The 27,318-nt window shown below is 38.5% G+C and overlaps 2 protein-coding genes and 2 long non-coding RNA genes across 6 annotated transcripts; 3 read left to right on the top strand and 1 right to left on the bottom strand.

Moving 5' to 3' along the window:
- The first annotated feature begins 354 nt into the window (after positions 1-354).
- mpp1 (membrane protein, palmitoylated 1) lies at positions 355-15,072 on the top strand. 3 transcript variants are annotated; one of them, XM_035990997.1, is made up of 13 exons: positions 355-738; positions 5,149-5,277; positions 5,624-5,702; positions 6,244-6,329; positions 6,445-6,513; positions 8,856-9,052; positions 9,178-9,281; positions 9,386-9,466; positions 9,705-9,785; positions 9,863-10,065; positions 10,607-10,681; positions 10,775-10,975; positions 15,057-15,072. In XM_035990997.1, the coding sequence occupies exons 1-12, from the start codon at positions 616-618 to the stop codon at positions 10,949-10,951; spliced, it is 1,404 nt and encodes a 467-aa protein (XP_035846890.1). In that variant the 5' UTR covers positions 355-615; the 3' UTR covers positions 10,952-10,975; positions 15,057-15,072. The 3 variants fall into 3 exon arrangements, with proteins under 3 accessions (XP_035846890.1, XP_035846888.1, XP_035846889.1); XM_035990995.1 differs by lacking the exon at positions 15,057-15,072 and adding an exon at positions 11,200-12,251 and having other exon boundaries at positions 10,775-10,985; XM_035990996.1 differs by lacking the exon at positions 15,057-15,072 and adding an exon at positions 11,193-12,251 and having other exon boundaries at positions 10,775-10,972.
- On the top strand, positions 6,520-8,381 carry LOC118493005. The gene is made up of 2 exons (XR_004894939.1): positions 6,520-6,965; positions 7,459-8,381. It is a non-coding gene; the product is annotated as an uncharacterized LOC118493005 (long non-coding RNA).
- Positions 15,073-15,537: 465 nt separating the features above from the next.
- On the bottom strand, positions 15,538-27,118 carry LOC116064805. Its single transcript, XR_004108612.1, has 3 exons — positions 26,988-27,118; positions 16,998-17,002; positions 15,538-15,548 (listed from the first exon to the last, which is right to left on the bottom strand). It is a non-coding gene; the product is annotated as an uncharacterized LOC116064805 (long non-coding RNA).
- On the top strand, positions 15,602-23,417 carry vamp2 (vesicle-associated membrane protein 2). Its single transcript, XM_031320076.2, has 5 exons — positions 15,602-15,957; positions 20,632-20,728; positions 21,004-21,162; positions 21,401-21,452; positions 21,676-23,417. Coding segments are annotated over exons 1-5 (327 nt in total). The 5' UTR covers positions 15,602-15,955; the 3' UTR covers positions 21,693-23,417.
- Positions 27,119-27,318: the final 200 nt, after the last annotated feature.

Raw genomic sequence — 27,318 nt, forward strand, 5'->3', positions numbered from 1 at the left:
TGAGTAGACAATAATAAAAAGACTAAAACAGAGCAACACAACCTAATGAAGCCCATACATATGCATCCAGTATTTCTTAGACTACAGTTTACTTAAGTCTTAATTACTCTAGGGATAGATATATAGAAGTATTAAATATACATGTAGCCTAAGACACATCTGCAATTAAGAACATATGTTAAGCTAGAATATTGTAATCAAAAGAAACAGACACCGCAAAAGAAAAGCAAAAACAACTCCTGTTACATGCTCAATTGTGCTTTGTAACAACAGGTCAATGCATGGTAATATAAACAACTCGAGTAGTGGCATTTGGGAGTTTAAAGGGCGTACCTGAAGGCAGCATAAGCCTGCCCCTCTTAGCAGCGCAGCAGTCAGTTACATGTTTACTTGCTTTGTCAGCGGTGTCCCCGCTGCACATAGGCCTATCTCATGGACTTTACCTGCTGCTGATCAAAATCTTGGACTTCTATCTCAGAGAGTGACTTATTACACAGTCAGGGCTCCTTATCAGTGGTTTCCTCTTTCGCAACATTTTGTGGCCAACCTCTTGAGGACCTTGAGCGGGGGCACATCGGGTTCACAGTTTGGTTTTTTTAGCTAGCTAACGGAAAGATGACGTTAAAATCCAATAAAAACGAACCTGCTGTCATCCTGGAGTCGGTTAACAGCGTCCGGACAGCCCTCTCCGATCTGTACCTGGAGAAGCTCCTCCAAAACAAACCAAAGTCTGACAAGGTAGGGTGTCGTTTTTACCTTTCTTTTTTTTTTTTTGCCCTTAGAATATTGGTGTAATGTTAACGTTACATGTTTGCTTCCGGGGAAGCAGAGATGGGGCACACATGAGGTGTTTGTTCCTCGACAAGATGTCTAACAACAGACCCAGTCGTGTTAACATAAATGTGTTGAAATAAAGAACTAATAGGCTGCACATGCATGTCTTTCTTCTCAAATCATCAGCAGCTGTGTGTAGTAACCACTGCATTGCTCAGTATTGCTCAATCAGCCTTATGTGGATCCCATTAGACATTACATTGACAATTTCACTTCTGCATTCCCCCCCCAAAAAAAAACCCACATACGGGAATTAAGTTGACGAAAAAAACAAGGCTATATCACATGTCAGACGTTCCATATGTCTGTGATCATAAGACAAGGAGCTGTATAATTGGTATTGGAATAGTCCAATAATAGTCATGTTTAGGCTAGCTAACTGTGACAGTATAGCCATCTTAAAGTAGCCTAACATCATAATATTAGGCCTATTTTCTGGAAAATGTTATGCAATATTATATTAAAGGAGATGGATAAAGTTAACAGTGTTGTGTAACTTTGCCTACAGCAAGTAGCTGGGCTGCTGCTGATGAATTAGTGTCAACAGTCAGCTGAGTCCAGGCAGGTTGTTTACTACATACAGTATATCACGTTGGAATTTTAGGTATTTAAACTTGTTTTCCAGTTAAGCCTGGATAATGTTGCGAAACCATTGACTTTGCCTTTAAGCTGGCCAACACCTGATATGTGTGACCACAAATGATTTGGAAACTTAAATCCTTGACCACCACCTGGCAGCCAGTAATACTGAGGGAACTCTTTGTCCTAAACTACTTCTGTGAATTTGAAAAGTCAGCACTGAGATACTGAGGGACATGGTGAAGGGAGGAAACTCCTTTCCTGACATCAGCAGTTTGCAGTTCATTAGCCTTGAGTTACAGTCTTGTCAACGTGTTCTTCTGCTTCGTGCTGATTTGTGAAATCAGTGTCTCTAAGTGAGGTCACATAGTCCATTATCTCACAGTGCAGACTGCAGTGTGGAATGTTGCACGTATTGGACTACATGAGTGCATATTTTACATGGCATCTGGCTGATTGACTGCAACTTGTGGATTCTTTTAGAGCTGCAAAGATGAATCGATTAGGCTAATCCATGAGTTGTCAACTATTCGATTAATCGCCAACTATTGTGATAATCAATTAATCGTTTTGAGTCATTTATTACAAGGGGAAAAGAAGTCTAAATTTTTTGATTCCAGCTTCCTCATTGTGAATATTTTCTATTTTCTTCACTCCTTTTTGACAGTAAACTGAATATCTTGGAGTTGTGGACAAAACAAGGCATTGATCGACATTTTTTACCATTTTCGGACATTTTCTAGACCAAACGACTAATCAATCAATCGAGAAAATAATCGACAATCAAAATAATCGTTAGTTGCAGCCCAAGATAGTTTTCCTTGAGTTTGGTGGTAATAAAAATAATTGAAGTGAAGCGGCCTGTTCTGTTCTGTACATTCCAGCTCAGTAGCATTGTTCTGCTCCTCTGGAGACTAATTCAAATACCCATGACTCACTGTGCACTAGCCCTATATAGACAGTACTAGAACTACTCAACTTGTTGTTTTAGCCACACTTTTCACTATCATGTTAAGACCAAAACCAGTTATGCAAGTCAGGCTTCATGCAGGTGAGACCCAGACTGGGATAGATGACTATATGTATTATTTCAGCCCTCCCAGCTATTTCTGTATAATGTATCCAAATTCTTCCATTCCCATATAAGGTAGGTCAAATATTGATATCCTACTGTGTTCCTTCAAGATATCAATACTGCTTTGCCTTTTGGCAGGAGACCCACCCTATATCCTACAGTGGGAAAGGATTATGAATTAATATTCCTTGGCTTGAAAGGCAAATCGTCTCAGGAGAAAGAACAGATGAGAAAAAGACAGCTATGTAGAGAAAAGCAGGTAGAACAATAGGTGTCGATCTTCATAGTGTATTATTTTATCCAGAGATTGGCTTACGGAAATGCACTCTCTGTTTGATCTACTTCTGACAAAGCCGCATCCAGAACAGGAGGCACTCTTCTCTTTCCTGAATGCATTTTTGCCTTTTGCTCGGCCATTTGTTTACCCTGTTGCTTCTCCACACCCAGGACAGGCATTTAGGTTTCTGCAAGGGCTTCGAGACCCCGCTTATAGTAACAACACGTGTTGACTGTTACCAGTGATTGGGACGCATTCTGACAAACCATTTGAATACCTTTTAATCATTAATCTCTTTGCACTCCGATAGTGTGAGTGATAGAGCTGACGGAGCTTATTATTAAATTTATTTTATTTTTATGAAAGACACATTTAATTAAAAATGACGTTTAGTGCCATTCCAACTCTAATTCTGTTAATATGTTAGCATTCACTGGGTGAGACAAATTCTCTTTAGTGCCTACTGAATGCGAGAAATCGGTTGGAATCTTCAGATAGCTGCAGTTGTTTTGTGCTAAAGCCTTTAGATTTATCATTTGACCTTTGTCACTTTCCTGATGGTCAGCACTTTGTTGAGAGGAAATAAAGTCTCCTGCTCTGTGCCTTGAGGAAAAACAACCCAATATGTTTAGGTTGAACAGTTATTCCTGCCTATAATGGGCACACACAATAGTTTCTCTAAATTGGAAGGGTACATGTCATTATCCAATACGATTTCTGGTTCCACAGAAATACCTTTTCCATTGTCTTTAGAGCAGCTCTTAATGGAAAATACAGTTTTGCTATCAAGGAATAGGAATAACAAGTAAGAAAGTATTTGGAGTCAAGAGATTGAAATGAGTGTGTGTTGTTTCAGGATAGATTTGTTTGTGGGGATTTTATTTGTAGCAAGATTGCTGTACATATTCCTTTCCTCAGAGGATGTAATTTCATCGGTTGACCCTGGGACCCCATCCAAATACTCCCAACACCGATAAACTCCTGGTACTGTGCAGTCCTGACATATAACAGCACAGGCTGTTAAATAACTATCTGGTGGCACAGAAAAACACCTGCTTGGCTTTCATGACTCCCGCTGTCCGTGGAGGACTGTTTACCAAACGATTATTAAGTTTTCCAGAGGAGCCACAAGTCAAAATAATGTCACACATACATTTTTTAATATAATAATGATACAAAGGACACATATTACACCAAACTGCTGTTACAGTATGCACAGTATTTTAGGGCTGAGGTTATAGGCGAGGAGGAGGAGGAGAAGGAGGAGGAGGAAGGCGATAATGATATTTATTGGTTTATTGTAGTGCTGATGCTGCAAGATAGATAATATAGTTTTTCTGCTGAAGCAGTGCTGATGTGTCATTTCCATGCAGACAATTTGTGCTGATGCAGGTAGTTGTGTCTCTGATGTCACTTTAGTGACCAATTTATATATTCTTTGATAATGTGCATTCATTGCTCTATATTGTACAGTGCTGTCCGCAGAATGCCTATTTATATCCCAGGAATCATTATAGGGTATCTTATACATTTAATGTGATTCCTCAATAATGGCACTGTCTTTATTGGTTAGAGGAAGTCTTTCTTATGTAAGTAAGTAAGTAAGTAAGTAAGTAAGTAAAATGTATTTATAGACCACTTATCACAGATAAAAATCACAATGTGCTTTACATAAAACATACAAGATGATACATGTTAAAAACACAATACACAGTGGCTCCTGGCCCCTAGCTGCATGTCATCCCCCCCTCCCCTTTCATTTCTAAGCTGTCCTATCAACTAAAGGCCTAAAATGCCAAAAACATAATCTTTCAAAAACAAAAACCAAATATGAGGATCTCTTCTCTAATGGTGATCTGGACAAGAGACCATATGCCTTGACACTATTGACATTTTTTTCGGGCTTGGGATTTCCTGCTTTTGGACTCGTCTTTGAGTTCATTTAAGTGAAAAAGCACAGTTTAATTCCACAAAATCAGCCTTTGGTCTCTTCTTTTATTTCTATTTCAATCACTAGGCTAGAATTAGTTTCTGTATATTAATGCTACTCTTTGATGACACCGGTGGTATCCATGACCACATGGACCGGGTGGACCACATCACTGGACGTGGCTAATGAGGTGTTCTAACACTGGGTTAATTTTCAACCTTGAACATATGTTGAAACTGCAAATGAAACATGGCTGTTGGCACACATTAGCAAAAGGCTTCCACTTGCAGTTATTGAAATACCGCTGTCATAATGATCTGATCTGTCCAGATGAACTGAGTTTAATTGTTTGTAGATTTAAACTTTGTTGTTCTTTTCATGTTGAGCAAAGATGATTTCTTTTTGTGTGACAAAACAATACATGTTTTCTTTTCTCTTTTTTTTTTTCAACAGGCTGCTATGCAAACCTTTGAAAATAAAGGGGCCGAGGTTTACACTAACGGGGGTGCTGGACAGTTGAATGGCACAGAACTGAACAAGATGAAAGAAGTAGAATTTGAAAAGAATCCTTCAGAGCCAATGGTATACCATCTGCCTCCACACACACACACACACACACACACACACACACACACACACACACACACACACACACACACACACACACACACACACACACACAGACAGACAGACAGACACATACACACACAGAGAGACAGACACAGAGACAGAGACACACACACAAACACACACACAGACAGAGACAGACTCACACACAGACACAGAGACACACACAGACAGAGAGACACACACACAGACAGAGAGACACACAGACACACACACACACACACACACACACACACACACTTCTATATTTTTAGATGTGTGTTGCTGATTCCTCCTCATTGACCGTGCTCTTTGTCTGCAGGGGGTCACTCTGAAGCTGAATGACAAACAGAGGTGCACTGTGGCCAGAATATTGCACGGGGGCATGATCCACAGGCAAGGTAATTCATCACATTTATTGATTTGATTTGAGTTTTAGTGGGTGAGTGTGTTGACCTGGTGTGTGTGTTAGAAAATTCTCTACACGAAAGCTCCATAGTTTGTCCCAGTCTCCGCAAATCTATTTTAGCATTAGCATCTGTGTGGACTGGAGGAGGTCAACAGATCATTTATAGTATGAGTATTTCTCAGGCCATACGTAAGCCGAGCTGTAAAACGATACTTAAACTATTCAGGTTAAAATCTTTCAAACACATATAACATATTTTATTTTTTTGTTTACATTTTGTCTGATATAATTTTAAGGATTTGGACTACCACTAAATACAATAATTGTCAGTAATAATCTGTAAAAGAAATCTATTTCTACTGCAGTCATAGCCATTTTGATACGTGGCTCTCATGCATTTCTTGTCTTTAGCCTACCTCTCAGGAGAATACATATGACTTGCTAGCACATATTAAGACCATACATGCAGAAACTGAATGCAAACGAGAATATTTGGAGTTACTACACTTTTCCTGGTTTCTTCCTCCCTACAGGTTCCTTACATGAAGGGGACGAAATAAAAGAAATCAATGGGAAAAGTGTGACCGACCACAGTGTAGATCAGCTCCAGAAGATCCTGGTAGGTTGATATCTTATAACTTTGATTTTGGCTCTAAAGTCAATGCAAATATTTATATAAGGATTGCACTTCATACAACTAGATATGAGTAAAACAGTGTCATCTTTGCACGCAGAAAGAAACCAATGGAGTAGTCACGATGAAGATCGTCCCCAACCTGCAGAGTCGATCCCGAGCCTGTGAGGTAATAATATGTAACGTGGCTGGCAGAATAAGCACTCAGCTGTGGTTTTTATGGTGAATTTTGTGTTTCATATGTCTTCTCTCCAAACTGTTTTTTAAATTTGCACGAGTAAACCAAGAGAATTAGCTCTACGTCCATTCAGATCCAACGGCGACTTCTAGTGGTGACTTCTACAAAGATGGGCTTGACTGCATTTCTTCCTCTACAACTTATTTGTTAAAATGATTTTGTTCTTTATTAGGTGAATCTTCTGTTAGTCAATGAACAACTCAGGTGACTATAAAATAAGTTTAAATCTAAAAAACATCACTCTTATTAGTTTTGCTAGTTTGACTTGAACCACTTTGGTAGTGTGTTTCATTCTGCCATCTACTGGCCACAACACTGCTGGCATGATTTAACAACGCACAACAATAGTCTGTGGCACAGTACACAATAGCTTTAATTTAAAGGTGCCCTGCCACAATATTTCATTCCTTTGTGTTAATGTCTGAAGTTCTACCATGGGCTCTGTAACATTTTTTGTGGAAAAAATGCCTTGGTTACCTTGTTTCAAGCCATTCTAGCGTGGTATAGAAAGCCTGCAGGAAGACTCGGCTCGATTTGTGCCAGTTCTCATTAATATTCAATGAGCTAAGCTGCTTGACTCTGATTGGCTAACATCTAGCCAATGAGAGCCTGGCTATCAGCATCCTTTACCCAGCACGACTGGGCAAGCTCATGAATAGTAATGAGCTCAGGCAACATGATGTCAGACTGACCAGCTTTTATAATTGGCCTGATTTCTCCGCTTATTTCTTTTCAGTGGCTAGAGCTGACAGAGGAGGTAGCAGTTCATGTTCACATTCACGACATAACACAAACACACATGGACCTAACATATTTAAGAAAGAAAATACAAGTAAAAACGGTTTTGTGTGGCAGGGCACCTTAATGACCACAAAGAAGAAATACATTGCATCCAGCAACGTTACTTTAGTCTTAATACTTCAGTTTATTACTGCAGTATGTTCCGACTTTGCTGTGGTCAGTGATGGCAGTCTACTTTTAAGCTCATAGTCCATTAACATGTTGGCGTAGTTAATACTCTTTTTTTCCACTCCAGTTTACCCATGCGTAGTACATATTACTAGGTGTCTGTGTACAACTTCCAATGGAGTAAGTTGGGAAAACCACACATTTTCATGACCTCTACTAACAATAGTAATATTTTACATGTGTTCCTGCTGTGATCTTTGACAGTGTGGGCAAGGTTTGTACCTTATCTGATCTCTCCCAAAAACAACATTACAAATCCCAGCAAGAGTTAGGCATTCTAATGTGGAGTATGAACAAACTGTATGCCGCGGCTCAATTGAATGTTAAGAAGAAGTTCTGAAGAAAAGTAGCTTCAGTTTACTCTCTCATATGTTTTCTGCAGATGAGCTGCAGGAAGGGTATTGAGTATTTGATAAAGTATACCTTGTGTCTGGAGCTGGGAGAAAATAGTTCATTTTCACAATGTGAATTGAGCTGTCCAAGATCATACCATGAACGTGTACATTCTGTTTAAGGGTGAATTTCCCAATTCACATTTCCAGAATCTAAATACATGTGTTATATAAAGTCCCAATAGGAGTATTTATTCATGAGTACATTTAGACTTCTGTGCAGGTACTGTATGTGTTTGAATCCATATAAAGTTAAGCTCTCATTACAACAATGTATGGATTTGGCTCACTGTCAGCAAGCTGTTAACAGCTTCTGATGCACTGTTACATAGAGAAATACACATAAGAGCAGTGGCAGTAGAGCTGAGGTTGATATTTTAAACATAAATGTGAGATGTACCACTTTTATTTATTGTTTATGTCTTAAACATTGAAGAACAACAAAATGTTGTGCATTTAATTTCAAGTGTTTGCTTGAGCTCACTGAAAACCCAGAGTGTAAATAATGACTGTCCAACATTTGACTGACTGAAAGTGTTCTTTTATTGTTTTACTGATCTGCAAAATATCTGCTGACAGTCATGCTCAGCAAGCATCTGACACAGCAATATGTCATTTGGGATATCTCGAAAATGGATTAATTCTAAAACTGGAGAAAGTGTCTTCATAGAGCTCAGAGAAAATGTTTTTTTCGCGTTTCAAAGTCACAAGGTTAGCTAAAAGACTTTTACAAAGTTAGATACCAGATACCTTTTCACAGCTGACTTAGATGATGGGAGATTGAACACGTTGGTAAGGTCTGCAGGTTTAATTAATGTCCAGTAACCCCAAATACATATTGCAAGTGTTTATGAGCTGGGTTTTTTTTTTTTCCAGAAAAGTGAATACCCCATATGTATCCCTAATCTACAGATGTACATGAGGGCCCAGTTTGACTATGACCCCGCCAAGGATGATCTCATCCCATGCAAAGAGGCAGGTCTGAAGTTTCAAACTGGTGACATCATTCAGATTATCAACAAGCAGGATCCGAACTGGTGGCAGGGCAGAGTGGAGAGCGCTGTTGCTGACTTCGCTGGACTGATTCCCTCCCTGGAGCTCCAGGAATGGTAAACAGCTTTGTCATACTGTCTGACGAAGATTGACATATAAGATTATTCGCCGAATCAGCATAGAGCTGAGCTAAAACGTTAACCTAAATCTCTTCTTTTTTTCTTTTTTTTTCCTGCTGCAGGAGAGTGGCAAGTAAAAGCAAGGCCAAAGAGGGCAGTCAGTCCTGCAGCCCTTTTGGGAAAAAGAAGAAGTGCAAAGACAAGTACCTGGCTAAACACAGCTCAAGTGGGTGGATCACTGGAATCATGTTTCCAGGACTTTTTTTCTCTTTCTTTCTCAGTTGTACTGTAGTGTGGGGTTTGTCTAAACCAAAATCCCTTCTGTTGCAGTTTTTGATCAGCTGGACGTGATTTCTTATGAGGAGGTTGTTCAGCTCCCTGCTTTTAAAAGGAAAACACTGGTGCTTATTGGTAAGCTCGGATACATTATTAGTGGTATCAAATTCTTCAAGATATAATAAGACATTTATGAACATCTATACTGATACACGTTCTCAAAACATGTTATAAATCTTGCAAATGCACAGAACTGTAATAAAACCTAGGTAGTTTCATTCTGGGTGTTTCTCTGCAAGAAAAGATTTCAACATTAAGGTTAATGTTTTTATTGAAATGTCCTTACAAATAAAAAAACATTTGCTCTGTTTAGGTGCACCTGGCGTAGGAAGGAGTCACATCAAAAATGCACTATTGACCAAATACCCTGAGAAGTTTTCCTATCCTGCACCACGTAAGTAGTTGTCCTTACAATAGAACAATCAAGTTTGCCGAGTCATCCTTTGGCTAAGTCTTTAACCTTCCACACAGACACCACCAGACCCCAACGTAAGGAAGAGGAGAATGGACACGAGTATTATTTCATCTCCAATGAAGCCATGACCAAGTGCATCTCTGGAAATGAGCTTCTGGAGTACGGCAGCTTCCAGGGGAATATGTTTGGTACCAAAATTGAGACCATCCAGAAGATCCACGAGCAAGGAAAAATTGCATTGCTGGATATAGAACCACAGGTTAGCATTCACGGGTTGTTTTGGAGAGGTGATATGAAAGGAATGGTTGTGTTTCTGGGATTATTTTAACATAAAGTTAACAGGTGTCTTTTTATGCTTCTGAGCAGTTTGAATTTTTTTTTAAAGACAAGATTAACCTACACAAACCGACTTTCCACTGCTGTGGCTGTAGGTTAACGTGGAACATTTAAAGTGTTTAATCATATTTCTTTCATTTAAAAATCAATGCATGAAGCAATATACATTCATAAATTAAAGTTAGACCTACTAACTGTCTTTGGTAAAGTACAATGTGTATTCACCTACATTGATATATTGTATAGTGCAGACTCCATGTAGAGACATAAAGGTATTGTCTTGCTCTATTTAGAAAAAACAAACTAAAATTCCCCCAAAAATGTTAAGTGTTAAATATAATTATATAGATGCACCCCTTGTAGGTGAAGGTGGCCTGGCAAATTGAATCCCTGTACTAGCTGTTTCCATGTGGTTAATCAGTCTAATGCATTTTTCTTTTCTTCTCTTGAACATTTGAATTCAGACCTTGAAAGTCTTGCGGACTGCTGACTTTGCACCTCTCGTGGTGTTCATCGCTCCGACCAACACAGCCGCCCAGGTGCTAATCCTTTCTCTGTGTTCACTCGAGTACTATGAAACGCCAGACTCAATCAGCCAGCAGCTGCTAATCCTCTGTGTCTTGCCTCCGTAGACCGAGAACCTGCAGATGATCCAGAAAGAGTCGGAGGCCATTTTGACCACATATAGACACTTCTTTGATGTGGTTCTCGTCAACAACGACGTGGATGAAAGCGTGAAAGGGGTGGAGGAGGTCATGGAGCGTGCCATCTCCACCCCACAGTGGGTGCCTGTATCATGGGTGTACTGACAGATGTCTGGCACTGGTATAATAGACCTATTTCACGGCAGACATGTTGACATGTCATAGTAGGAAAAGCACAGGTGTATTCAGAACCATTAATGATGGCTGCAGTCCACTTAGGAGAGGCCCTGGTATTGTACATGCTGACTCACGGGAATAGCTTACTGGGACACTTGATGGAATTGAGCCATCGTTAAAGTGATCAATTTCAGCTGTGCTTTTCCTACTATGACATGTCAAAATGTCCATACCTTTGTTTGTTAAAAAAAAAAAAAAAAAAAAGCAGTGCAATATCACGAGTTAGTGATGTCCCAGATGTGTATGGGTTTACTTGTGGTTAATGTTAATTGTCACTGAGATTATTTTGTGCACAAATGCATCCAAAAAAAATAAGCAATATATAGAAAGGTTCCGAGAACCTCACCAGGGATGTTTGGTTTGGTTGTTTAGACATCGGTGCTTCAGGCTTTTGACGGGCTAAGGGATAGTTCTGGTGCCGCACACCTTTGTGATTGTTGGAACGTGAGCAAATGCAAAATAGGACCACAACTGTGAATGAAATCCTTCCTTTTTAAATGACAGGATTTTAACACGTAAAACATTATTTTTTGGATTCATTGTCTGTTTTTCTGTTCTTATTAGATTGTGTGCCATGGAATTGAGATTCTGAAACTGTTTGTTCATACATTGTGTTTAACTCCATGCAACCATAATGTGTTCTATCTACACCACTCCTTTCAGTCAGTCATTGACAACTTCACTTGTCTCATCTCATCAAAGTTGCATACCTCATAGGGTACTGTAAAGGCACTTTTTAACAAAAAATAAATTTCCCAGCTCTGTTGCAACTGCTTCGACTGTTTCATGTGGAAACCTGTACTCCAGAGCCTTTAGGGAAAACTATGGCAGTTTTATGTCAGCGGGGAAATTTCCATAGATCCACATAAAGACAGCAGATTGCTGTCTATGTGATTCATAATGTCTGAGCAGAATATTCCATACTTCCATGCCATTTTTTCAAACATTTTAGAATTGGACTATGGAGCAGAAGAATTGTGTGGGCATGATGTCAAAAGACGTCATGGCTCAAGCAAGTCTATGATCAATTATAGATAAAGACTTGCGTAGCTGGATCTCCCACACTTTACAATTCTTCCCTCATCCACAGTGTGAGGGAAATAGTAACAGGTTATACATGACAATGAATTTGTTCACAGCATCTATCCAGAACTTATTTGCACAGTTTCCTCGTTGCATTTTCAGAATTGTGTACTTAATGAAATCAAAATATATCATGTGAAAAATATTCTTGTGTGTTCTGTTCATTCTATGTAATTTCAAGTACACCAAGATCATCTGAAACCATTTAATTTGTATGAATTTGCTATTTAATATGCATTTTTAAAACAATATATACTAATAAATTCAACAACTGAACAGGCACATGGAGTAATGAAGGTGAAAACATCATAGAGCAACTATACACTTGTGGTGTGGTTTGTGAAACATTAGAGTGGCTGCAAACAGATGTGCATGTGTGTAATTCTTCCCAAATCCTCAAATTTGAATAACATTTCTTTTTCGTCTATATGCCCTGCCCTGAGGCTCAGAAAAGAGGGAGCGTGAGGAAAACTAAATAATTAAGTATCAATATGACCTACAAATTTAAGTTTTATTTTTTTAGACCATGTCCAAAATTTGCAGAATAATTTAAAAACAAAGAGTTGAAGGATACCAGAAATACAATATAAGAAAATGTTTACTTAGCACACAGTTAGAGTTTCACAGAACCATGTGAAGAAGAAAAAAATACATCTGAAAACTTAAAAAAGATTTTCTGATTCCAGTTTTCATCTCCCGAAGCACTGGTCTGCTGCCTTCACTCCTCATGTCTTCTGAAGGCGTCAGTGTACTCCAACAGGGTTAGACTGGAGACAAGACAAACTCAGGCATGATATCTTAATGTGCTCTAAATCAGGGATCTTCAACAGGGGGTCCGGGACCCCTAGGGGATCCTCAGAGTCAATGCAGGGGGGCCTCTAAATTATTGTTTTAAATCCCCACTGCTTATTGGCCTATAAGTAAGGTAGTCACTAAGGCCATCCTCAGATACAGTTAATCCTAATGATTCACTGTGCCACATGTATGTTTAACATGATTTATAAAACCATGGCAACAATTGTTAGGCTATTTGAATAGCTTAGTATTCTATGCAAAAAAGGTATGTATAAAGACTTTAGGCTGCCCTACAAATTATTGCAGGCCCAGTTTAATATGCAACTTAATTGTATACAATATATGCAGTAGGGGGTCCCTGCTAGATGTCTCTTTCAGTTAATGGGTCTTGACTTAAAAAAACATTGAAGACCCCTGTAGAACTTGTGGGACATGCTACACGGTCTCCAAAATATCACTGAGGTCATAACCATGAGCCAGCTACCTCTACATCTATTTTTTCGGGATATTAGCAATAAAACAAAGCTGTCTTATAGCACCACCGTGTGGGCTCCACCAAGTTAACATCATCCTATGACATACAAGACTGAACCTATATCCTTTTTTGGAACCACACAATATAGCTTGTACATGCAGTTTTCAGATGACAATTTGCCAGTGCTGTGGCAAAATTACTGACAACATGTGTAGGTAATAGTTTCAGTTACAGTGAAGATATGTAATGATATGGGTTATATAGACCATCATGAAATTGAGGGTTAAATAAGGTGATAGTGGACAAAGCAAGCAGCATTTGATGATACTATTATGTATCAGTCAAAAATTAGCTGGAGAGAAACTCATATCAGAAATATGTTATGAAAAGATCACGTAACATTTCTTGTTACTTAATCTTTAGCCACAGTAAATGCTTTTAAATGCTTCTGTTTCTGAGAATGGATAAACATTTTGCTTGTAGAAGTTGCTTCAATTCAGTGTTTTTTTTAACATTTATTTATCCAGGTAAGTCAATTGAGACCAAATTCTCATTTGCAACAACAACCTGCCACATTCACACAGTTCCACATTCATACCTGGAAGCTGCCCAGTACAACCACAGTCTGATCTGCTGGCCACTGAGCAGCTCCACTGGAGCGGTTGGGGTTAAGGGCCTTGCTCAAGGGCAGTCATAAGGGAGGGACAAGTGTTGCTCTTTTCTTTCCCCACCCAGATGTTATCCTGTCGGTCTGGGGATTGAAACGGCGACCTCCCAGACACAAGCTCGCTTCTTTAACCTCTAGGCCACCACTCCCCCTCCATCTGTGAATTTATTCAACTTACTTAATCATAAAAAGAATGAACAAATAGCCTCATATGGAAACATATTGTGGTTATGATTGTTAATGCAAAGAATAACAGAAGAATGTGATTTTCTTGTCTTTTATCACTAAACAAGGGAGAAGAAACTATTCTAGAAAACATCTGCACTGTATTTGGTCAAGCAAGAGTTCAGTGGTGAGATTGAGAGTGGATTTACAAACTCACATGAGGTTTTCAGCCTGTGTAATTTCTTTGCGCCAACGGGACTCGAGCTGCGCAGAAAGAACATTGATGTGTCAAGTAAGGTCAAGTGAGATTTAGTAGGTTGGATATGTAACTGGATATTTGAGTGATTGGTTAGGGATTGCTCCAGTGTTAGTTACCAGCACAGCAGTAAACACTTGGATGCACAAAACAAATATACACAATATAAAGTATCTCTCCCAACATCAGTGTGATTATAATGCAACGTTTTTTATGAGAGACGCTGTATTTATGCATTCAAAAATCTGTCCAAGCAGTGGGATTTATGAAGACTTTTTATGAAAATGTACACCAACAGGATATACAGTATACCAGTCAAGTATCTGTGTATGTATATATATATATATATATATATATATATATATATACAGTATATATTAACACCACTATCAGCACCGAAAAAACTATTTAATTTAATGGAAATTTAATTCACACCAACAAATTAAGAACTATCAATTAACGTGTATGTATTTCCTTGTTTGGAGAGAAGGCTAAAAATATAAATATAAAAAGATATAATGGGTCATCATATAGTATCTATCATCTGTTTAGAAGAACAAAATCTAAATCCATTGGGTTATTTTCTAATGATCCGTTTGTTTGTTTTACTTTGCTTGGGAAACTCCAGAACCTCCCTCAGGAGCAGGAAGGGGTCCAAGGGCCAAACTTAATGACATGCGCCTTAAAAGACCCTATCCTCACATTCATTATATCTGATTTACAGTAACATAGGCCTACTGAATGTAATGCAGATTAGTACCAGCCTGAAATAACAGTGACACATTGTTCTTTAAACAAAAGGTTGGTAAAATGCTTTGATGTGGGTTTACTCTCCACTACATCCCTACCCATATGTAGCCTACTATGAAAGATAATCAGACACCTACTGCGAAGCTCGCCACGCCCCCTTCGAGGAACGCCATTTTGTTGACACACAGACTTACAACATAAATAAGCTCTTTTACTGAAACTTTAAACCCAAGCATGGTCATGACATGTAATGCATGTAAAGGAAATATACATAGAGCCCCAATCAGCATATATAGATTAAAACAGCGCCGACCTGGGTGATAAAACGGTGTGTCTGAAGATCCGGTCACCCATTTCAACATGAAACTCGCCGCGATTGACGTCATCGAGCCATCTTTGTCCACCTAATCCAGGCGGCTGTTTATTACACCTTCATTACTGCACGGACTCTGACAGCACAGGGCTCCAGTATTAGCCTGCAGGTGCCGCATCGCCGTAGAGTTTAATAGGGAGAGGAAAGCAGGTTTTGTAGCGAGGGGACACATCTCAGTGGCAGATATACAAGCCAGTGCTCCTCCTAGGCTATATAGGCAGGGAAACGCCACAATAACCAACCAAAGGGTGCCAGAGGGTAGAGAGGAGCGCAGAAGGCAATCCACATCCATCTGCCAGCCACTTAGACCGCGCTAACATTTCCAGTCCGGATTTCAGCACAGCTGTCCAGCCAATACTACCAGGAAAATGTGAGTACAAAATCGTTTAAAGCTCTTTTCTTTTTAAAATCCGGATAATGAATTCCAATTTCGTCCTCACGACTGATGTTGGCATGCTATCTCGGATTAACGGTGTCTGAATATAGACTCCTATGTGTCTTTTCCATCAAATACTGAGGTCATTTCACTGGAGTCACGTTAGTCAGTATATCACTGTTATATAGCTACTGCTTTTGAATTTATTTTTACAGATCTTATTTCTCTGATAATATGACCCAAACGTAACTGTAGAGGCTAACGCGTCGGCCTAACCTTGGAGCAGACGGAGGGTTTATCGGGTTTGAAGACATTATTATTTAGCCTTATTTCTGGCGTTTACACGGTAACGTTAAACGAGCTCTGTGTTTATCGCGTGCCTCTTTTATTTAGTCGTCTGTTGCTTTTCACCGGAGCCAGCACGCACGCATTTGTTTTCCAGTTTGGACTGGTTTGATTTGAAAAGGACATTGTCTGTCCGATTACCCACAGGCTAATTAAAACCACATTAAGAAAACGTCGTATGAAATAAAGCCTTTTTGTCCTTATTGAACATGTACAGGCCTTCGTGTTGTGTCGCTGAACCACAGGTGACGATTAAGCTAATTCAAGAAACAGCAAGGACACCGTGTTGAACATTAAAGCGTCGACATTATTCGACGAATACTCTACAGACCTTCTTATAGACGATGATATTATTAGCTCTGAAGTAGGCTTAGGCCTAGTTTACGTGATATTTGCAACCCACAGCGGGGGGTGGGGATAGCCTAGCCTCCTACTGAATGTCGTCGATTGTCGTGCGAGGGCGGACAGCTATATAACATATCTCACCATATTTCAGGCTGTGTGAGCCTTCAGGGGCAAATTAACTCTTTTAAATGTCCCTCTTCTTGTGCCTTATTTTCCCTTTCTGTGTTCGACTGATATAAATATATAAATGGTAGGCTAAGGGTCAGTTTTTGCATAGCAGGCAGTTAAAACATGGTGCCAACACACGACATGTCATTGAATTGTGGCGACATATTTGTTAACACTCCCTCTGTTGGCTATATTAGTTACATTGTCACCAACATTTGGTTGTAATTGTTCATCCAAGTGTTTAAAATCCATTCCCCATGAGGAACCTCCCCGCCCTCGGTGTGTGTGGTAGGCTTCCAGTGTATTTACAGGCCGGTCGTGCTCGTCGTGAAACGTGATGTCTTACAGTACCTTATGTAGGCCTGGTGTGTCTGTGTATATACGGTCAGAAATGAAAGAAGTGAGTGCTCTGGGTCAGGTTCCAGTTCAGTGACATCTAACAGAATGGGATAGTGAGGCTGGGATCAGACGGTTTCTTGTCTGGGCTGCTGTGGCGCTGTCCAGTGCTGAAATGTCGCTCTCCAGTGCTCAAATTCAGACAGCATCACAGTGACCAAACAAACAGAATAGATTTTTTTTTAGTAGCCTTGTTGTTAGAATAAATCAAATGTAAAAGGATCTGATGATATTCTATTTATTTATCTATATGTCGACTTTTAGGGTAAATAGGTTGTACGATAATTGTTCCAATGAGTCCTCATTTCATCAGGGACCCCTGAAAACCTTGCACAGACCTCTTTGGAAACCACATGGCGAGACTATTTTTATAAGCTCTATCTTGAAAGAGGGTTGAATATATTTAGCTTTCATGGCACACCTGACATTGGCAGTGGACTGTAGAGAGACAGATGTGAAACCTTACCAATGCAATATGTTAGGTTTTTATGAAATCAGGTTTTCTTTTTGTATTTTTAATGTTTGATTAAAAAGTGAATTCCTGTCAATTCTGTTCTTATGTTGTCCCTTATTATGCTCTGGGAGTACTTGGGTGAAACTGAAGTATGTGTTCTCTGCATGTAGTTACATCCACATGCAAATTTATCAGCAGGTGGAGAGAGAGTTTTTGTCAAAAGGATGACATTTGTGTTTTTTTTATACAAGTGATATACTGTAGGTTCACCGGGTTACATTCACCACCAGTATCTGACCAAATTCAGTTTATTATTTTTAATTAAAAATGAAGATTATGCACTAACATGGCACAGATTAGAAGTAGTGAGCCCACCTGTGTGTGGAGCTTGCAGTTTGCCCATCCATTGAACACAGTTGTACAGCTGTATGAACAGGATGTGGAGAGGTGATGATAGCGTGAACCGCTGCACACATTACACCTCTGTAGTGATACTCGTTGCTGGCAAATGAAAAGAAGCATACAGTAATTACATAGATGTTATATAGTTAAATATTAGACAGTGAATGTCAACTATTCTCTTTCCAACACAACTTTTAAACCTTTGGGGTGTAAATCACATGTTTTATTACAATACAATATTATATTGATTCTTTGGACAACGATACAATATTTGCTGATATCACAAAGTCTGCCACGATACAATGTCCATTCGATTTAATTCAGGGGCCTGCGACCGATACAAGACGATACATAAGCCCATTTAACACAATAAGTTACATTTATATATATTTACAAAAAGCAACTAAAATATGATTTGACAATTTCATTACTAAGCTCTTCCAGACATTTAAATTAAAAACAAACTATTCTTTTTAATGAAAAAAATTAATTAAAGTGGGAATCTCCAAATAAAGGTGCATCTTAAAGATGACGAAATGTATCGATATTTTCACTTTGTATCGATAATATTGGATCGTTGAAGTTTGTAATGATACATCGATCAAAATCAATGTATCATTACACCCCTAGTAAACACAGTAATTGTAGAATGATAACAATTCTCAACTTTTAAGCAATACAATATATATATATATATATATCTCACAGGTAGCCTTGGGTTTTTTACATTGGCAGTTTCTGTTAGGGCTGGTTGTCAGATGACAGAGACCACCAGCCCCATTAGGCCAACTATTCAAAAGGATTTGTTGTTGTTAGGGGATTAGTATGTGTGAGCGTGTAAAGGTGACCTTTATACAGAGTTTTGTCTCACACTGGTAGAGTAGATGAGGTAAGGTAACTTTGCCAGAAGATACTACAGCCTTAGTCAATTTCACTTTCTAATTTTAGAAAGAAAAGTTTCACTGTCTAATCGTGTTGATTTCTATGGATTGATAGACAGCAGTACAGCGTGCTAAATTTAGCACTAGTACTACTCAACACTGCATGCAATATTTAAGTAATTTAAACCTTTTAAGCATTTTCCATTTGCTTATTTAATGTACTGTATCTGCTGCTATATCGAGTTGCAGAATGTTTAAGATTTAATTGATAAGACTTTTAATTGATATGGGCACATATTATTATTGGAGGTTAACTGATATTGGTAGGTTGAGAGAATCATATCTCGTTTAATATAATTTTAAATTGATTTGTTATTAATTTTATAATTATGGTTAATCAATCGTACTGTTTTTGTGCCTGCTCTGTGTGGTTGTTGTGCATGCTGCATCTCAATGATGAAATGCAGGGTTCGATTTTCACTTTAGTGGAGTCTGTATCTTTTAAATTAGACAGCATTTCAGACAAAAAAACATTAAAAGTGCATTTCTCAGATGCATTTTACTTTTTTAACATTTAAAAAGTATACTCTTTAGAATTAGGAGAATAATGCCTATTTGGTGAATCTGACACATTTTGATATTGTGTTTATTTAAATAGGTAGTGGCTCAGCTCTTACATGATGTTGAGCTTTATGTTTTAGATAAGTCGGGATTGGATCATTAATGATTTGTATGCATGACATATACAGATTAGTCTATAGTTTTTTCTGTGTACCCCAAAGCTAACACTCAATACAGGTTTTTCATTATTCATGATGTACGATTTACACAATCAACAACAGGGGTGTGATGGAACATAATTAGCAATACTCGACATGACAAACCAATTTGACATTTGCAAGACCTTCAGTAGTTGATTCTCTTTGTAATAGAAGGTAATTATCTGGACTCTCCAGCACTAACATTTGGAAATGCTAATTTTTGGAACACAGTAAATCTTCCAAATTGGATGAGATGTACAATTCCCAAATACCCAACATTTGCACTCTAGTATCCTTTTTTTTATACACAGCAAAGTGCCAGTAGAGTCTCTGTGAAATTGCCATTATCTGTTACAATCTGTGAGCAAATATACCAACTGGAGAGTTTGTAAGTAAATGCGCCAGTCGCCTAATTTTCAACTGTAGTCCTAATTACTTAGCATGCATGTCTTTATGGTGGGAAGAAACCAGCACATGGTCTCCCAAATAATGCTTTACCCCCTTTCTAAAATATGTAGGATTACAGATATAAAATATCATAGAGCAGGAGTGGGGCAAGGTACACATCTTTAATAGGACATGAGTGTATATGAAATATTTAATCTGTATTCCAACATTTCATCAGTTTACTCTGAACTTTTAACAGGCAGGCAGAGTTAGACACATACTTAAGCATTGCAATAATGTAAATGTACTTTTCTGTAATCAATTAGAAGACATTTAAAATATGGTTAAATATGACTTTAATAACTGATAGCAGTCTTATTCTCTTATTTCTTCAGTTATTTATTTTTCAAGCCAAACTATTGTCTTCTTTCCTTTTTCTGTTTTGTAATCATTCTTAAAAAAGAAATCCTGTGATGTATGTGTATTTTGTATTATATTTGTATAATATTTGTATTTTTTCCATCATTAGGTCTGCCCCAGCCGGAGCCCCTGCAGATGGAGGGAATCAGCCCCCCAACCTCACCAGCAACCGTCGTCTGCAGCAGACACAGGCACAAGTGGATGAGGTGAGTGCACACGTCTCTGCAAACCCAAAGTCGTGTTGTCAGGCTTTACAGTTTTAGCATCATTCATTGGCCAATTACTAGTAACTTAATCTTCTCCGCTTGCACACATACAATACAAATTTCAAATGTAAAAACATGATTTGATGTGAAACTTAATAAACAACATTTAATCATAATCTTTATCCAGGTCCAGCTCCATCCTGTCGGTCCGTCACACAGAGTCGTTGTATCTTGGTAGCTGATTTCACTACATTGCTTTGCGTGTCTTTCTCCAGGTGGTGGATATCATGCGTGTAAACGTGGATAAGGTCCTGGAGCGTGATCAGAAGCTGTCAGAACTGGACGATAGGGCTGACGCCCTGCAGGCTGGAGCCTCTCAGTTTGAGACCAGCGCTGCAAAACTGAAGAATAAATACTGGTGGAAGAATGCCAAGGTGAGGACATGCAGACGTGCTTACTTGAAGAGCAAATACCTGTGTGTATAAAGGCAGCCTTAGAAGTCCCTGTTTGCAGACAAATGAAAAAAAAAAAGCATGACTAACAATACGGATGGGAAATGGGAACTTTTGGTGTGATTCTTGTGCTTTTAAGACGTTGCAAATTACAAATACTGTAGTTGTGGTCAAATTTGACTGCTTTTCTAATGACTTTCTGAAAATCCACTGACTACAGATGATGATTATCCTGGGTGTGATATGCGTGATTGTCCTCATCGTCATTATTGGTAAGAATCCTTCTAACTTTTTTGTGCACATAGATTTGTCACTGTCAACTGTAAAAACTGATTCTCACATTCTACACATAGATACTGTATAATATAAGGCATGTCCCTGAATGAAAAAATGAACTTGAAATCTAGGAAAGTTGTTGGCAGATGTTGGTTTGATAACGTATGCATATTTGAAACATTATGATTGAGACTTTCCTTTTTCCCTTTCTTTCTTCAGTGTACTTCAGCACCTAAGAAGAGTTGCTCCTACCCCAGTCTAATCCTTCCTTGCTACAGAAAAAAACACCCTGAAATTGATTACAAAATTAACCATGATAATTCATTTATTATGTATATCTCCCGATTAGCCTCGATATAACACACCTAAACCTTCAGGGTCCCATGGCTCCCCCACTTCCACCACCTCGCCTCTGGACCCCTGTCAATATTTGTCCTGTGAGTGTGTGGCCCTGTCTCCTTTCTGGGTCCTCTTGGCTTTTCTAACCTGCCATACTGAGAACCAAACACTTGTGACGATGCAACAACAGAAAAGGAAACAACGATTGGCGATAATTGTTACATAACTGATATATATAGTTCTTTGTAGAGTTTTATTCTGATATATACTGTTTTGTAGGTGTGTGTGCGCGTGTGTGTGTGTGTGTGCATTTTGTATTTTTTAATTTTTGTATTAATTTTACGTATGCTTCAGCGTTAACTACTGCCTATTAATCAAAGTGTGTATCTTGCATGTTATCATCATCTGTCCGCCCCCTGCTTACTCTCTCTTTTCGGTGTATTTTTGCACAGTGGCGTTAGTCTCCATTTGACAATGGAAATACCATTTGATTTTTCGAGTTCATCTGTGTTACTCGTGTCCACTAAGAAAGTCCAAAATAAGCCAGAGAACTAAAACTTGTACTAAGAAAATATCATCAAGTTACAACAAAATGTAACTATGACATAGACAAAACTTCTTCAGCTTTACTATAGCTCCAGATTTCTATAACTTGATGCCATCAAAGAGTTCAAGTCTTAGCTTCTTTGCTGGCTTTCTGAGAGAGTTAATGCTCACTGATATTGATCAAACGTACAAATAATGCATGAATTGTCCAACTAATCCCTCGTAATCATCATTTCACAGCCCTTTCCATCTGATCCTCCCAGTATCTGTGTCATTTCTATTTCTCCATTTCACTCTAATAACTTTCATCTTTAACATCCTAACACCTCTTCTGTCTTTCGGCATGCTTGAACACCTCAATGTCTTCTGCTAATTTCTAAACTGCCATAGTACAGTTGGACCAATGTCTGTAGATGTTTCTTTTTTATTTAAATATTACGTAGTGTCTTATTTCGAAAACATTCCTTCATTGCAGTCTAGTGCAAATGGTCTTACCGTAGCACATGTAAGTGTAAGTATCTTTAAAAAAAAAATACAGGCGACGAAACTTGTGTCAAAAACGTCGGTCATTCAAACCATAGGAGAAAATAGTTATAGTTAATAGCTGTAAGGGATTAGACTTTCAATCTCAGTCCAAAATACTTTCTTTTGTAATATGTGTGATGTTATCTTAACATTACACTTACAGTATACTGTGGAGATGTCATTAATGTCAAACTGTGGATATGGACTTGAAAAAAACAAACAATTCTAATGCCAGGTGATAAAACGGGGCCATTGCATGAATTGATTCATTTCCATAAAGCAAAGGTTAATTCTTACTGGCCTGTTACCTACATGGATACTGAAAAGCCTTAGTCTCCAGTCACTTCTATTAGTTACTGTAGAATAATTCCAGTCAAACACACCCTCACACTTTTAGTCTGTGTAGGGGGAGTGGCTGACTGCAGAGAAGGAATCTGTTTAAAATGCACAAACAACCTTGTTTTTGATGGCGCTGTCTGGCTGGTTAATAGCCTGGCCAAAGGAGATCCTCGTGCAGCAAAACCTCTCCACATGAAGAGCACATAAAAAAAGAGACAAGTCAGCCTTATTTGCAAATTCAGGAACATGGACAGAGGCTAATGAGGAAAATGTCAAATTCACAGTTGAGTTTTAGGTCAGCAACTTTGGGATAGGCTCAGTAATTCACTGTCAAAAGTTAGCGACAAGAAACGTGAGAAGCAATTATTCAAAACATAGCACTCTTAAGAAGAGTGTTTTGCTAGCGCAGTGGTTCTGTCTCAGTGTTTCTCCCTATAGTTAAGGCCTTTTTTTCTTTTTTAAATATAATAGATTCTATTTTTATTATAGTATATTTTTGTGTGAAACAGACAGGTAAAGAGGAAGTGTGCAATCAGTACTATTTGCTGCCACACAGCAGTAAGATCCTCTTTACCTCTGTCTGGTGTGTTTTTTGTAATTCAGCTCTGTGCGTTATACACTGCCAAGCAACAAGGGAGAGGCTTCTATTCTTATTGCAGTTATTTCTTTCATTGGTGCCCTCGCTGGTTTGGTCTTAAAACATTCTTTTACATGTTTCTGGCATCTACTCCTGTGTATACTACCCTTTTGGCTACTTTATGAGCAGGAGAACAGGGCAATATGATGCACTTGTTTTTTAATGCGCTGTCAAACTAAGGCCTTGTACACATGAACATGAGATGACATACACCTAAAAGTCCTTGATTTAAACTATTTTACTTTCAACTCTAGAAGGTCTTTATTTACAGAGTTTTACTTGTGCTAAATATAAGATCTGAATTTGTTGGAATTCAGTGATTCAGTGAAATCTGTGTCTCATGAAATGGACAATTTTTAAGTATGCAGGCCTGCATTAATAAATGCTGAACAGGAAGCAACTCAGCTTATGCTCTACTGCCACTAATGTCAATCCTACAATGTATAAGTTTTGATTTTAGATCTTACAGTAGGCTACAGTCACAGTCAGAATAGATTTGAAGACCACAAAATCACCAACAATATTTCAAAAACAAGTGTGTGTAAAGCCTTAGTAGCTTTGTCTCTTTTCAACATTTTTATCTCTCCCACCAGCTGATCAGACCAACCTGCCCCCCTTTGCTCAACTCACTTATTCAGAATCCTACAGTGTGTGTGTGTGTGTGTGTGTGTGTGTGTGTGTGTGTGTGTGTGTGTGTGTGTGTGAGTGAGCGCGGGTGCATCAACGTGTGTGTGTTGTGTGTGTGTGTGTGTGTGTGTGTGTGTGTGTGTGTGTGTGTGTGTTAGAATAGCTCTGTGTTGGGAATATCCCAGGTTTATCCTGACAGATTAGGCCGCTTAAATCTCAGAGTGAGCGCACGTTGTTTCCTTGACCACTGAAGTACACAAGCAAACAGGTTACAGTTCTGCCGGCCAGTTCTATTAGGACGGACCCTAACCTTAACAAGCCCTCTCCTCCCCGTCCCATGTTTTCCTCCAAACAGAGCAAAAGTAAACTGCAGAAGATTACCAAAGACCAGATTTCCATGCTTACGCTGCCAATTGCCATCAAAAACAAGTGGAGAGAAACAGGTTATCCATACTATCCAAGTCGGTTTTAAATAGCTTATACCATTACACTATTTATCCACAGATTACAGGACCTTTTAACTATTACACACTATTTATATAGTGTCAGTTTGGCTTGTAAGTGTGCCATTCTAACATATGCAAGTTAAACCAAAACATAACATGCTTCAAATCTCAAATACAGTCTGCCCCAACGATGCCTATCCAGGTCTGAAGAGCCTCTGATCTGTAACAGGTTTTTAGACACATAATCCTGTAACTAATAATAGCACAACTCTTCCTTTTTGTCTCCATAGTGCTGCCAAGTTCTAAAATGAAAAGATACATGAACTAACTATAGCTATTTAAAATGAACCTAGAAAAACGTTATAAAAAATCTGCATTGTTTGGTGTTGTAATATGGGGGTGTTTTGGGGGGTAGGGGTCCTATATCCTCAGGTTTAAGGTATTAGCAATTTCCCAAGTATATATATGAGGACAAAACTATTAAAGTGTAGAATTGGGTTTTTGGCAATAGAAAATCATTATAGGGTTACAAATGTGGTCCTTTTAGCCATTCTGCAGGGGTTAACCACACAGTGGGCTGAAGTGAAATAACACTACTGATTGGGGTAGGGCTTCTGTGTTATCTATGAATCTAACTGTTGTGAGCGCTCAACCAATTTGGTCACAACAGTGAAAATGAAGTGAGTGCGCTCTTTTTCCGTTGCTTTACTGTCTGTATGAAAAGAAGTGCGTATATATTTTAACACCGTGGCACTTTTTCTGTTGTGATTCATTCATTTTGGTGGGATGGGAACATGATTCGGTGGAGAATATTGTCTTATGTGTCAACCTCAAGAATTGTTCAGTGATCTCAACTTAACGCTGTGTTCAGGTCATTTGGGGGTGATCCAAAATGCAGGATGCCAACACGGAAAAAGTGTTCAGACCATCTTCCAGGTTTGAATTATAACTCGTGAACTTGTTATTCAAACTTGGAAGGAATCAGGCAGAAAGAAAGAGACCAACAGAAGATCCAATCCTTCAACAAAGCATCATGTAATATGTGCAGAGTGGGAAATGTTCCCCAACGTTTACTGTCACCCCAAATGTGATGAATGCAGCAAAAGGAGGGAACCTTTTGAGTCTCTGAATGTTCACTGGATGGCTATAATTGTACAATATTCTACATAATATATGTTTTATTTTCGAACCAAATATTGTGTTTTTCTTTTGCATCAATTTAGTAATAACTCCAGATGTCACTGAATTGTTTGTATGTAAGCACTGATTGGTAAAGGTAAAGAAAATGGGAAGTTAATGGGAAAAAGGAGTATTTTTACCTTAAATTGTCCAGAATGCTTAGAATGATTCTACAGTTTACATCAGATTGCCGTTTGTATCTACAAGATATATTTTTTGTTTAAATACGTTTATTTTTGAGGAAAGATTTTGATTTCTCTTTGGGACTGGGGTTTCTGAGATGAAGGCCCATATTGCCCCTGGTCATCTGGCCTTACAGGAGGGACAGGACTGGAGGATCATGGGCAATGTGCTCAGTTTTATCTTACTTTTTTTCCTTTGCTTTTATTTATTGATAGATTTATTGTGCTGTCATTTGGTATGGGATTAGAAACTAAACAAGGTTGACTCAATTTAAAGAAGAGGAGACTGAATGAAAACCTAAAGTACATAAAATAATTGTAGTGTAAATCTATCAATGTCTTATTATATTGATGAACATCATGAAATATATGTATATTGGAAAAAACAGTATCTATGACAACTTGTACTTTTGTGTGTGTGCTTCACGTACTTTGTGGGTGTGCAACAATGGGCGGATGCAATTTTGACCGCAATTCTGGGACCTTATCTGACCTGTATTAATAAGCATAAATTTATTATCAATACAAAGAGAAATCTCTTGCTTTAATTCATCCTTATTACATGCAAGTGTGTCTCAAAAGTACAAGGAGACCTGGAGCCATAAAAGGGCCCATTTCTGCATTCGTCCAGAGTCACTTCAGACTTCAGATGCTGTTCTCCACATTCTGCCTCACTCTAACACACATACCACCATAAACATGCAGGCACACAAGTCCCATCTATCTCAATTATCAAAACTATGATCCCCTCTCTCAAAGAGTATGAAAAACCATATGGTTGGAAATCATCAAACAATCAAACGTAACTCAGATTATCATTGAAATCTATGAAGCATTCACATTATTTTCAATTCATTGGTGTATGTCAGCAACATGCGCATGCAGGCTTTGCACACCACTGTATAACAGTGCATATCTCACAGATTATTAAACCTCTGTTGTGGCTCATGCAGTACTTTTAGGGTTATAAATACTCTTGGAATAGGCTTTTTCCTAACATTTCCATCCGTACAGAATAATGGAGCGGTGCCCTGGTTCATTC

Source organism: Sander lucioperca, chromosome 13 (genome assembly GCF_008315115.2).
Source record: "Sander lucioperca isolate FBNREF2018 chromosome 13, SLUC_FBN_1.2, whole genome shotgun sequence".
Classification (NCBI taxonomy): domain Eukaryota; kingdom Metazoa; phylum Chordata; class Actinopteri; order Perciformes; family Percidae; genus Sander; species Sander lucioperca.